The 13,471-nt window shown below is 38.7% G+C and overlaps 4 protein-coding genes across 4 annotated transcripts; 2 read left to right on the top strand and 2 right to left on the bottom strand.

Annotated features, from left to right (window-relative positions):
- Window positions 1-4,430: 4,430 nt before the first annotated feature.
- Window positions 4,431-9,338, top strand: LOC113228044 (calphotin-like). Its single transcript, XM_026461184.1, has 2 exons — window positions 4,431-4,993; window positions 8,453-9,338. Exons 1-2 carry the CDS (start codon window positions 4,464-4,466, stop codon window positions 9,165-9,167), a joined length of 1,245 nt encoding a protein of 414 aa, XP_026316969.1. The 5' UTR covers window positions 4,431-4,463; the 3' UTR covers window positions 9,168-9,338.
- Window positions 7,036-7,584, bottom strand: LOC113227884 (cuticle protein 12.5-like). Its single transcript, XM_026460964.1, has one exon. The coding sequence runs from the start codon at window positions 7,539-7,541 to the stop codon at window positions 7,098-7,100; it is 444 nt and encodes a 147-aa protein (XP_026316749.1). The 5' UTR covers window positions 7,542-7,584; the 3' UTR covers window positions 7,036-7,097.
- A 1,436-nt stretch (window positions 9,339-10,774) lies between the features above and the next one.
- Window positions 10,775-11,411, top strand: LOC113227881 (cuticle protein 63-like). The gene has a single exon (XM_026460959.1). The coding sequence runs from the start codon at window positions 10,810-10,812 to the stop codon at window positions 11,290-11,292; it is 483 nt and encodes a 160-aa protein (XP_026316744.1). The 5' UTR covers window positions 10,775-10,809; the 3' UTR covers window positions 11,293-11,411.
- A 289-nt stretch (window positions 11,412-11,700) lies between these two features.
- On the bottom strand, window positions 11,701-12,417 carry LOC113227880 (calphotin-like). Its single transcript, XM_026460958.1, has one exon. The coding sequence runs from the start codon at window positions 12,385-12,387 to the stop codon at window positions 11,797-11,799; it is 591 nt and encodes a 196-aa protein (XP_026316743.1). The 5' UTR covers window positions 12,388-12,417; the 3' UTR covers window positions 11,701-11,796.
- Window positions 12,418-13,471: the final 1,054 nt, after the last annotated feature.

The raw sequence follows: 13,471 nt of genomic DNA, 5'->3' as shown, positions 1-13,471 counted from the left end.
GTGTGTGTGTGTGTGTGTGTGTGTGTGTGTGTGTGTGTGTGTGTGTGTATTTATTTATTATTGATCACCCAGAGAACGGTTTCGGTTTCGATTACTACTACAAGTGATCGAGCAGGGTTCACACACAAGAATAGCGATATTTATTTTGACAGAAAGTATGACAATAACCTAATTAGGGTTTCATACAATTAAAAATATGTTCAATATTAAATCTTTACTGCCCTGTTAACGCCATAGATTTCAACATTTTTTTTTACATAAAATAAAAAAATTGTTTACAACGGCATGATTTAAAACTAATGTGGTTTTTGTACGCACACATCCAGTACCCGGGTCAGTGATCTTTACGAGATTGCTTTTTGTATACCCATAGAATTCATAAATAATTGTAATTTTTCAGGAACAGTATACCGTTTTCGCCTTTTATATTTATATCTGATTATTATATTTCCAAAAAATTAAAAGAGAGAAACCATTGTTCTTAGAAACGGATAAAATAAACATTTTATTATTCAACAATAATAAATATTTGTTTTCAAAGGATTCGTCCTCCGATATAGATTTGTTTTAAGATATTAGGGACGGTACGAACAAGTGTGGTAAGCGAACCGCCTATCCATAACACCGTCTATCCCGTCACTTGGTATTGTAGAAAAAAATCGTAATGTTTATAAAATCTGTAATGTAAAACTGCTAAAGGTTCGGCTGTTTCATTAATTTATTAATAATTATAGTGATATTATAGTTCATTAATTACTCTTGTCATTTTTACTACATACGAGTGAATAATAGTATAAATTATCTTGTCAATTCGACAACCTGTTTAAGTTTTTTTTATTATCGTTTGATCAGGTTTGGCAAGTATTGTTCCTGACGTATATTATAAAAAGTAGACTGTTTAAGACACATCTTCAGTCCTATAGAAATATCCAGAGGTAATTGATACTTTTGTTAGAAGTGACAAATAAACCTTTAGAGAAAATGTACAAGTTGGTATGTACCTATTATTTTTATGCCATTATTTAACAATTTTAATAATTTTATGTTAATAGAAATAATTATTTAGACGTCTACATCCGAGTTAATTTTGTATTATTAAAACATGAAAACTTTAGAGAGAAAAGAGAGATATTGCAGAGGCTTTAATTACAGTAGGTTCATTGACCGACCCGCACATCCTTTAACTGCACCTTTTACGATCGTTCTTTTAAGTAAAAATACAATCATGGTAAAAAGCCAGACTCCGTTTTTTATGAACCGCAAACGCATTATTGTGTTCCTAACTTTTGTAAGAAAATATTCGCCCATTTTTAATCCAGTTCGTTAACCCTTTCATACATTGAAATTGCTTTAGCAGTAGGTTAAAAGATAATAAGACTGGATAAGGTTACAGTTAATGTGTGATTTTAACTTTCTTTTCAAATATTGAACAAAGACGTTGTAAACAGTTTCATATTACGAGAAGCAACGTTAATCATATAAAAAAAACTGTACTATACTAATTTTCATAGTTTTATTGGTTCTCCATACAAACTTTCATTCCCTACTGAGTAGTCTATGTCCTTCTTCTCGGTCCCATCTATCTTTATACCATATTTATCAAAATTGGTTTAGCGGTTTAGGTAACAGACAGAGTTACTTTTGTATTTATATAATATTAGTCTGGTTTATCAATGTCGTTTTTTTATAGGTAGTTTTTGTCGTCGTGCTAGCCATGGCAGCTGCCAAGCCGAATTTCCTTGTAAGCTCTCCTGTGGTTGCTCCAGTCCAAATTGCCCACGTCGCTCCTGTGGTACCCGTGTCTCGCGTGGCCCCTGCTGTCACTGCCTACTCTAGCAGCGTGGTTCACACACCTGCAGTGATTCCTGTAGTGCACACCCCAGTGGTCCACACCGCCCCTGTCGTTCCTCTCACTTATTCCGCGCCCACAGTTATCGTGTAATAATCTAATATCATGAAATTGATTATTTTTTCCTAACCATGTGAATAAGTTTTAATAATTCTATACGATTGAAAACGTTACATACATATATGTAACTCTTCACGTAAATCTTACAAGATTGTTTGTTAGCTTATAGAATTGGTTTATTTTTTTAGGTTAACACCATAGGCTAATACGTATGTGATCTGTGGTATAATTGTGACGGTCCATACAGTTATGTCAAACTAAATAAACGATTTCAAAATTATATGAAGTGTTGTTTTGTGACTCCATAAGCGATAAATGATTTTTTTTAAATTAAGCGTATATTATTTTATAAATTGAGGACTTCCTAAAGAAAGGCTAGGTCAAAGTATCCTTGACCGACGAGTGTCTACGATAACATTGACGCGTGTTGATGACGCAAAAGTATTGGGATTGTAGCACGTGGAAGGCTATGGTCCTGTCTACCCTGATGTCAATCTGCTTACCCTGGTGGGAAAAGACGTAAAGTGTGTATATGTATGCGTTATTTTTTTCAAATTAAAAAAAGGTTTGAGATTGTTCATCGAGTATTTAGGGTCTTTTGAACTATTAGCGGTGCAGCCTATTCTCCGCTGTGACTTTAGATGAATGAGATACATTTGCCGTAAGCCACAGCCCCACACATGTAAGTATAGTATTATGTGTTATTTTTGTTTTTATTATTACTATTTTATATATTATTTTATTATTATTATTATTTATTATATATTACTATTTTGTGTCTTTTTTATAACGTGGCGTTGCAATAAATGGTTCTATTTCTATTTTTAGAGAACCCAGGTACTTTCAGACATCTGTGATATCTCTACAGTTGTAGATCGTTACGGATTAATGTACAGATGGCAGCACATGAAGGTACTCATTGATGGATATTGTTCAGTTGCACTGGCGAAAATATTCGAACAAAAATCTTGATGTGCTCTTGAGTGTACCATTATGTTGGTATGCGTATGCATGCGAATTTTTACATATTGTACAACTTATTTATTTCTTAACAAGAATAATACATTATCATGAAGGGAATTGTGTGATTACCAATGGTCTGAAAAATGTATTCCACATACATGTACAGATATAGCTACAAGACGCGACATAGAGTTATTAAAACGACGAAATTTCAATTAACTACTTGTTTGAATTCCGGATTTCTGAAAATGGTGTTACTGTATTATAGGGCAGAAAGTACTGACCTTGGAAATCGAACTTGGATTTTAATGTAATTCTAATGGTGTCATGTAAAAAAAATGCAGTAGATAACTGACCTTTTATCAAAGCAGGTAACAAAAAAGACAATGGTGACACTCCGCCCCTCCCTAGTTTCAGATACCGCACCGAGCCCCGCATATTGACTGTCACAATGACGGAACGGCAACAAGGCTGTCAGCGAGCTATTCGCTAAGGACAACACGTAGATGTTTAAACTGTTTAAATATATTTATTATGAAAGTACCTTAATAGTAAGGTACGTTATAATATTAGTATTTGTGCCACACTAACCTTTGTGTCAACGTAAGCTCAGGGAAGTTGCGAGGCTTTCCCAATACAAGCATAAATTTGCTTAATGGGAGAGCATCTAAGATATGTATCAAATTTGAGAAGTAAATACATTTTTATATCTAATATAAGATCTCGTGGTTAGTTAAAATAAATATACGCTATACCTATTAAATCCGAAAACTGCATAGTTTCATTTTCATTTCCTACAGCAACTGCGAAAACCTAATAGAATTCGTTGTTTGAATTAAACTTTAATTATCATTTTAGCACAGCGTCATATGATTAACACGTAGTTTACAGCATTCCTGTGATTAAAACAAGAACTTTTGTTCTATGACTTTAAAAAAAAATTCCATACACAAAACTCACAATGAGTGCTCTATAGATTAGAGAGCGAAGTAAAAAAGTGTGACTTTCTGAAAATGGTAGAACAAAGGTTGTTTACTTTATTGAAGTTTGTTTTAGTTATTTATTAATTGGATTGGAATTATATAGAAATAACCTAGACTTACTTTTCTTTCGTACTCTCTTTAGTTTTGTATGTATAGGTGCTGCAATTTCAGTATTTCTTACGTGATATAACTAAGTATGAAATGAAAGACAAAGGGGCAGTGTCATAGATGATGTAATAAAAGTTACTTATTTGACCATCTATTCTATATATTCAGTTATAAAGTGAACGGCCCTTTATCTGACATTCAAGGTAAACACGAAAGCAATACTATTTCGTTTCCGTTTAAAATTGTTTTGAAATTAATCCTAAGCGACTTAGAGTCGATAATGGATGCCGGCTCGCCGCGCACCGTAGAGGCACGCGGAGACAGAGTGCGCCCCTGCAGCTTTTCTTTCCGCGACTGATTCGTAGCCAACGCCCTATTGCATATTTGCTAACATTACATAGGTATCTGGAATACGCCTACAAAGTGAACAGATATAAAAGCTAATGCCGGTAGAGTAAAATCAACAGTTACCCTTTGAGCTGAAAACAACACAGACCACAATGTTTAAGCTGGTGGTGTTGTCCTCCGTGTTGGCCATGGCGGCCTCCAGCGCTATAGCTCCGTGGGGCTTGGGTCTTGGCTGGGCTGGTGCGCATTTAGGTATTGCCGCCCCACTCGCTGCGGCGCCCGTTGCCTGGGGTGCGCCCGCACTAGCAGCTTACAACTACCGCGGACCTCTGTCGCTCGCTCCAGGTCAGCCCGCCAATATTTTGGCTGCTGACGGCAGGCCTCTTGACACTCTCAGTGTGAACTTGGACCGCGCTGCTCACTACACCGCGAGAGCCGTCGACGGTCACGGTTTGCACGTTCTTAAGAAGCGTTCCGCTCCCCTGCTAGCGCCCGCCGCCGCATGGTCACACACCGCCCGTTTTGACCTACCTGCTGCCCGCCTGATCGCCCCCGCTGTGGCTGCGCCCCTGGTTGCTCCATTGGGCGCTCCTCTCGCAGCGCCCCTTGGACTCGGTTGGCGCGCCCCAGTTGCTCCCCTCGGATTAGGCTTCGGCCATGCCGCTGCCTATGGTCATTGGTGGTAAAAATGTAAATAAAATTTAGAATATAATTCAAAAATATGCCTATAAAATATTATAAAGAGAGTTACCTATATGTGGCCTTTTATTATTTAAACTTGCTTATATTGGGAAATGAAACTATTTTTCCGGATTTAAATCGCGTATATTTGTTTTTTCAAAGAAACCGACGTTTCGGGCCCTTTACAGGTCCCATGGTCACGGTTGACTGAGGTAAGGTTGCTTATATTAGTTATAACGTATACACCTCACGGCGTAGAGTAGAAATAGAATTATGTGTTAATAATATCTACGAATTTAAATTTTTTACACGCACTTGAAATACGTTAGCAAAAGAATACAAGATATAATATTCTTTATGGCACAAGTAAACAACAATACAATTAAATTAGGTAAGTGTAAATAGAACAGGTAACTTATGATAGTGGTGCCTCATTGATTTACCTTGTACGTGTACAGTGAACAAAATAAGTGAGACATTTTTGTTATCTCGTTGAAGTTTCGCATTTTCAATGTGACGGTGTCTTCCAGTAGTGCCAGTCTATTCAATTTCATATGACAAGACGTAGGTAGGTAGATAGATGGTTCTGCAAGAGTCCCTAATAACAGACAATTGTGATATTGCTACAGTAATGTTCCTCAGTAGGGATTTCAACACAAATCATATTACAGATTATTCGCTAGCGCTGGTGCCTCAATAACTTGATATCAACTTGGCCGCCAACGGCAGGCCGTTCTTGCCCTAACCTTTTTAAGAACTCTGTGGGGTTTCACAATTGCTTCCCTCGTGGTGTTACACTGGTCCCATGGCTTATTCGACCCATTGTCTCCTATGTTTACGGTATATTTCTTAGAACAATATATAGAAATCCCTTCTGTTTCTTCCAGACCATAGACATAGTTGCATTATGTCCAAAACGTCGTGGTAAATAAAATATGTTTTATATGTGATTAAGTCCCGAATTAAAAATCAAATAATGATATATAGAAAAAAAAACTCTTGTTACAAACAATATCTATATATTGGCCCCTCTAATATCCATGATACACACCTTGTAAATTATACACACTTAGTCATTTAATCAACAACAATCAACTAACACCACCTGTACTGCGTACACTACCTCTAATTTAACTTTAAAGACGACAGTTTATTGTACATAAATTACAAAAAAAGTGAAATTAACGTAGACATAATTTTAGATACAGTAGTTTTATTTGCCCTCATTAATAGAACAAAAGTTGCTATCGCTTCATATTGCCCACCTACGTACAAACAGGTCTTTATGGTTTCGACCCACACACAAATAAAACATTGGTAAAATGTTAGTGTGGGGTTATTTGGCTCTTCCTCTACATATTGTGATGGATATGGTGTAGTAGATAGGGATTGACGAGATATATGTGCGAACACAAGGAATCTATTAAAGTTTTATTTTTACCATTTGGTAAAGGTGTCGTAATTTCAGTGTTTCAGTGTACCTAGTACTATATGTAGTAGGTAGTACTAAAAACCTGAGTTCACGTCCCTGTTTACTACATGGATATTTTATGTTTTCAATTCTTTTTGTATGATTAGGTAAATGGAATGCCACACTGTGAATTAAAGGCCAAAAGCACCAAAAGGCTGCCTAAGACGTTCTTCTGGTTGCGAACTTAGTGGATTATGCCTTTCTGTGTTTTCCAACTTATAGAACTTCAGAGTTCTTTACCTCATTTGCTGGTCTCAACATTTTAATGGTTTGATAAAGCCATGACGTACTACTCGTCGATTCAAAAGCGAAAATTAACAAAACTCTTTTTTTCTTTACGATCATTTACCGATGGAAGTATTTTATAGGTAGGTACGTGTTGTTGGTGGAGGTATGAAACGGAGAGATAAGGATGAGGTCAAGGTCAAGGAGGAGGTCAGTCAGCAGTGATCACAGGCCTCGTAAAGGGCTCGAAACGTTCGTTGGTTTGTTCGAAAAAACAAATATACGCGATTTAGATCCAAAAAATAGTTTCATTTCCTACGAGACAAGGGTAAATCACACACAATTGGTCTCTTCACTAGCAAGTAATTTTATTTTCAGCATGTATATTATGTGCGATATGAAGGTTAGTTCAGTAGTAGTGTGCGTAGGGCGCGGCGTACGTGTAGGGAGCGGCGATCCTGGTGTAGGCAGCGATGGGCGCTGAGTAGGCCAGGGGAGCGGTGTAGGCGATCGGTGCAGTGTATGCAACACGGCTGATGAGTGGAGCAGCCGCCAGTGCCACGGAGCGCTTTTTGAGCAAGTGGGCACCACTGAGTGCCTTGGCGGTGAAGTGCGCCGAGCGGTCTATGTTCACATCAAGCGTGTCCAGGGGCCTGCCGTCAGCAGCCAAGATGTTGGCAGGCTGTCCGGGAGCTAGCGACAGAGGGCCACGGTAGTTGTACGGTGCGAGCAACGGCGCGCTGTAAGCCAAGGGCGCTGCGTATCCGCTGTATGCGTAGGGAGCTGCGTACCCGATCAGGGAAGATCCAGACACAGCAGCTAGAAGGCAAGACAACACCACCAACTTCATCATTTTGATTGTGGTCTGTGTTGGGCTCGTAACTAAGAAACACTGATGCATCTACACTACAACAATCGGTTTTTATACTATAGTTGCATAATGATTAACATTCATGATGGGTGTTGCCGGAAGGCACGGTTGACCTTGAAGGGACTATATTTGCTGAGCAAAATGAAAGTTAATTTGCCGTGTACTTTATTTCTTCCTTGGCACACAGGACAACGATTTAATGAAGTACATATAGATCGTCATAGTTTAGTGTATCGCAAATGTCAGCAGCAAATATGGATCGTGTCTCGGCTTCAACAAGTAATTCATGTACTTTTATTGTTAGCTGCAATTGGTTCTTATTTTTATCACATACACTTGTTATTGTGAGTTCTTAAATTACATATATATTTTATTAAACAGCTGAAAAGAAATTCATAATTTTGTAGTTTTTCCTAGGTTGAAAGATCTCAAATAATCTAGAAGTTACTAAATTAAAGCGCGACCAGCACAGTCATTCAACTGTTCACGACATTCACTAGGGTATTTTAATAATCAATTTTACTTAGACGTAAACTGCGTATAGATATATCATACGCCTGATGTTCATGACATCGAAAGCTCATACATTATTGACAACGAGATTGTGTTCACATTACCCATCGGTAAATGTATTAAATAAGTAGGTAAAGTTTAATTAAATTAAACAATAAGCCGATTGCATTTCTTATTGATTTATTTGCATAATTTACCCGAGGCTTTGTGTGACATTCACGACGATTACGCTCGGACTACACGGAGCTCTCGACGGCCTTGATCCGTGTAAATACCAACTTCCTGCACGATCGCCTTGCATTGGTTTGTAAAACGAGATCGCCCTTAGCTTTCAGTATTACTTTCTATAAATACGTCGTAGCGCATCATTAAGGTATCAGTCGTTCCTCAACAACACAGACCACAATGTTGAAGCTGGTGGTGTTGTGCGCTGTCGTAGCCGCTGTGGTTGCCGAGCCTGGGGTATTATTGGCAACACCGGTTATTGCGCCAATCACATACTCGTCTGTCGTGGCACCTGCCACTACCACTATCACCAAGCAGGCCAGCAGCGTCGTGCATCCCTCGCCCTACCACTACTCCATCCCCTTGACATACACACACTTCATCAAGAAACGCTCCGCCCCTCTGACTCTCGCAACGAGCTACTACGCGCCTTCTACATACATCGCCGCTACTCGGTATCTGACCCCGGGTTACACATCACCTATAGTCCACTCTGCTTATGTGGCCCCCGCTCCGTTGACTTACACAAATGCTTTACATCTCATCAAGAAACGATCAGTGAGCTACGCTCTCCCATCCATCTACATTACGCCGACCACGTACGCCGCTGCTCCTCTGCTGTCCACGTATACTGCTGGAGCACACATTATTCCTGCTACGCCTGTTATCGCAGCTGCTCCCGTAGCCTACTCGCACTTGATCAAGAAACGTTCCGCACCTTTGATTGCCAGTGCCTACATTGCCCCTACTTCCTACTCTACCCAGTCTAGAGTAGACGTACACTCATCTCCTCTCATTACTTCGTACTCTTATGCTGCTCCTCTCACTTACTCTAGTCCGTTATTTACTCCCTTCTACTACAAAAAGTAAAAGCTCTAATTCGACGAGAACTATGCAAAGTTAAAGGAGATTACTACAAGACTGGAAACATTAAAAATATTCTTAATATTATGTAGCAAACTATTATGATGTATATACTAAACGACATTTAAATCTAATACCTTATTTCTTGTGAAAGTCAACTGCAATAAAATATATACTCGAAATAAATGTTTTATAATTCATTCAATGTCTTCCTTGTTTAGGTTTTTTGATTCAACTTTACGATTTAATCAAAAAGATTATGAAAACAAGTGAAAACTTTAAGGTATTGTTAAATTACTTTTATTCATACCAAAAAATTATGCACAATGATAATTGATTGAAATAATAAAATCAAAATATAACTAAGATTATTTTAATAAGTTAAATTAGAAATATACCCAAAATTGACACTACATATAGTGCTGCAAACAGCACGTCAGTAAAACATATACCGCATACAAAATTCACCGAGATTATATGCTGACGTTTGAAGCAGTAACATAATTCTTATTCCCTTTTATAGCATTTTCAATCTCGACGTTTAGGGCTTTAGCTTCCTCTTTATTATCAATAAATTTTCTATTAATATCTGGCACAGATATAGTTTCTTGTCCCAACTTCTGGATCACCATATTTTCAGTTGTTAGTTTTTCTTTTTTATCAGCACCTTCTCGTACTTTCTTTAACGATATGGAATGTCTCAAAGCTCGTGCTAATCGCAGATTGTGGAAAAAACTCAAAGTTATAGGCGTCAGTAAAGTATCACTAGCTATGATAGGAGACACTATTGTTTGCGCAGGCTGTGTTGCAACGATGGGTGCAGGTCTGTAGATCAGCGGTGCTGAGATGAGGGGAGTATGCTGTATGTCTATTCTCGATTGATGCGAAACTGCACTTGGAGCTGCGTATAGTAACGGCGTTAGATATCCTTGGACGAGATTATTCACGCACGCTAGGAGAATTAGTTTAATCATTTTGTCTTTGTTATGGTTTGCTGTATGGTGCGTGAGGCAGACGAGTCGTAGTTTTATAGTTGTGTAACGGTAAGTGGCGTGTTGCGCGGGCGCTGCTCGCCGGGTCAAGTTCTCGGCCGCTATGACGGTCGTTGCGTCACTACACAAGCACCGCGGGGCACTGGCCGGATTTAGAGATGCGATGCATTATACAGACGTCACGCATTTATCATGTTCAATGCACTTGGCTTTGCTTACGTAACCGCATTGCGATGTTGTACGTAACGGTTGTTTATTGAGATTCTTATCGAGAAATTATATTTAATAAACAAAATAGATTGAGTATTTTAAGAATTTAATAATGATTTTTGTAATCGCGCGTTAAACAACTCTGTTGCGTTTGACATAAAAAATACTTCCATTTTGTTCTCTATTATTGTTACTTATTTTTAATAGTGTGCGTTTATTTTCAGGTTGAACGCAAAAACTGGGTTGAACGTTGAATTCCGATTTTTTGTCAACACAATCACGGTGATCAATATAGCGTGTCGAATCTATTATTGGTATCTTTATTTGATCCTGTCACTTTGAATCACAATTCATAGTATAAGAAGGTGTCGAGCGGGGTAGAAGGCGTCAGTCAGTCTTATTCGGTGCACCTTGCAAAGCTCGATTAAAATTCAGAACAAATCAACATGTTCCATGCTGTGGTGCTACTTGCCTGTCTCGCACTGTGCCATAGCCACGCGGTGCCTTATGCGCCAGTAGTGCCGGCAGTGCAGTCGCTACATACTACTCCATTGGTAGTATCATATCCTCTTCATCATGGTTATGCTGCTCACGGCTTGTACGGACATGGACTTTTAGCCAAGCCTTTGGTGCATCACATCCTGAAGCGGTCTCCACACTACGGGGCTCCGTTGGCTCCGTATACTCATGTGGCGCCCATCGCTCATGTTGCTCCAGTTGCTGTTTCTCACCAGTCTCGCCTGGATGTTCATACATCGCCTGCTGTCGTAGCCGCTCCTGTCTTGCCTGTGGTTAAGCCTGTAGTCACGCCATTAGTCCACGCACCTTTGCTCCATAAACCTTTGGTGTCACCATTGTACGGAGCTGGTCTTTATGGACTGGGATACTACGGTGGTCTCTATCCTCATTTAACTCACGGCTCTTATTAAACTTGTACCGAGTCTTGATTAGATAATGTTGCAGTGTACCTTTGATATTGTATATTTTGATATATGATATTGTCGTAAAATGTTGTACATTTAATATAGTTTTTGGATGCAAATAAATTCGAAGAATTTACATTTTTGTTATTTTCATTACTTCAATGATAATCCAAATTATATATTACTAATTCATCCAATAACTGTTTGGTAACGAATTCTGTGAAAGTTAAGATAACATCAATATAAATAAACTTATATATTCGAGCTATATGATTTACATGGAAAACAATTCTTTAAATTATTTCGCAATTACCAATACAATATGTACTTCGCTTTATTATTAGTATATTACTTTCAGAACATAAAACTTAAAATTGAAATAATAGGAAGAAATAGAAGAAACAACAATCACAGTATATAAAATTCCTTTATTTGGCAGTGTAATACAATTTTAAACATTTCATTTCGTTGATCAGACTAATATTTCATTCAATGACGAAACTCGTTTAATTACCAAGGATGAACACTAAGAGCCCTAGGGACTACAGCTGAGTAAGCGAGGGGAGAAGAAACGACCGGGGCGGAGTATGCGGATACCACCGGGCTGGAGTAGGCAGAGACTACAGGAGATGATACATAAGGAGTGGAGTAAGCAGAGACTACGGGAGCGGAGTAGGCGACAGGGGAAACGACTGAACTGTAGGCCACAGGAGCGACGACGGAGCGCTTGCGGAGATGGTGCGCGGACAATGCCTTGGCTTGGAAGTGAGCGGCGCGGGCGGCGACCACCTCAGGGGTATCGAGGGGCACGCCATTGACGGGGTCCAGGACGACCGCTGGGGAGTGAGGGGCCTGAGCTAGTGTGGCCACCGCAGGGTACACAGCAGGGGCGACCACGGGTGCGCTGTATGCTACAGGTGCTACGGCGGCGCTGTAGACGGCAGGAGCAGCAGCCACCACAGGGGAACCATGGACCACGCTGCTGCTGTACTGGGACACTGAGCTGACGGCTGGTACAGTGCTGTACGCTAGCGGAGCCACTATACTGGGCTTAGCCGCCGCCAACGCCAAAACGGAGAATAACACCACCAGCTTGTACATTGTGGTCTGTGTTGAGTTGTCTGATCGATGAGCTCGGATCGATTGATGTGCGACTATAAATGCTGGATGCTTTTATACCATTCGCCTAATCTTGTTCATGTTATACAAAAAATGCCACGCCATTACCTTCAAACAACTATTCTGAACAAGATCTAACCGTTTCATTAATTACAATGTAGTAGGCAAATATATTTTTTTTCGAGATGCGGAAGCTTCCGCCTTTATTTATTGTTTGACAAATACAAACACATCTATCTGAAACTCAAGGTGTGCATATGACTATTTTGTGATTGATTTTAAAAAGATAGTATTGATTGATTCTTTTATCATCCATCACATTATAAACTAAAGAAGAAAATTTTTTAGTTGTTCGTGTTAAAATTTAAAATATCGAAATGGTTGTCATTTTCGGCGTAAGTATAATATCACAGTATATGAGTAATAATATTATATTATACTAAAGTAAGTAGTTAATTAGAAATATGTAATATTATTATGTTCAAACAATGCTTGGCTACCTATTTTAGATACTGTATATTTAAAATAATTATATTAAGTTTACTTAAAACTTGTGCCATGTACCAGGCACCTATATACAGTAAATTGTTGTTACGCAAATAACATTTGTCTTGTTAATAAGTATTATTGTACATTGGCTTTAGAATTTTTATCAATGACGTTTTCAATACAATAAATGACGATCTCGGTGTCACAACGGTTTCTACTATGGGCGCTGGATGCGTGGATGTGCATGGAAGGTCCTGAGTTCGATTCCTGCCAGGACCAATTGAGAAATGAACTTTTCTAAATTGTTTCTGGTGTTCCGGGTAGTGCTGCAGAGTGAATTCCGTTGCTCCGGTACTTGTAGTTCAAGGAATGTTTTAGTTTGAGACCAGGTAATGGGTGTGCTGGTCTGGCATATAATTACATTAAAATACATACGTACATTTAAACTTTACCATACCTAAGTCGAATTAAAGGTAAAAAACCGTTACGTTTTATTTAATTATATTTTAGTTATTTATTTATTCATTAGTTTGGTAGACACGTTACTTTTAAAATGTTACGTGCACCCAGTAAGGTA

This window comes from Hyposmocoma kahamanoa, unplaced genomic scaffold (genome assembly GCF_003589595.1).
Source record: "Hyposmocoma kahamanoa isolate Upper Pololo Valley unplaced genomic scaffold, ASM358959v1 220, whole genome shotgun sequence".
Classification (NCBI taxonomy): domain Eukaryota; kingdom Metazoa; phylum Arthropoda; class Insecta; order Lepidoptera; family Cosmopterigidae; genus Hyposmocoma; species Hyposmocoma kahamanoa.
Note: the sequence above shows the minus strand (reverse complement) of the source record. Positions and strands in the feature narration are given on the sequence as shown.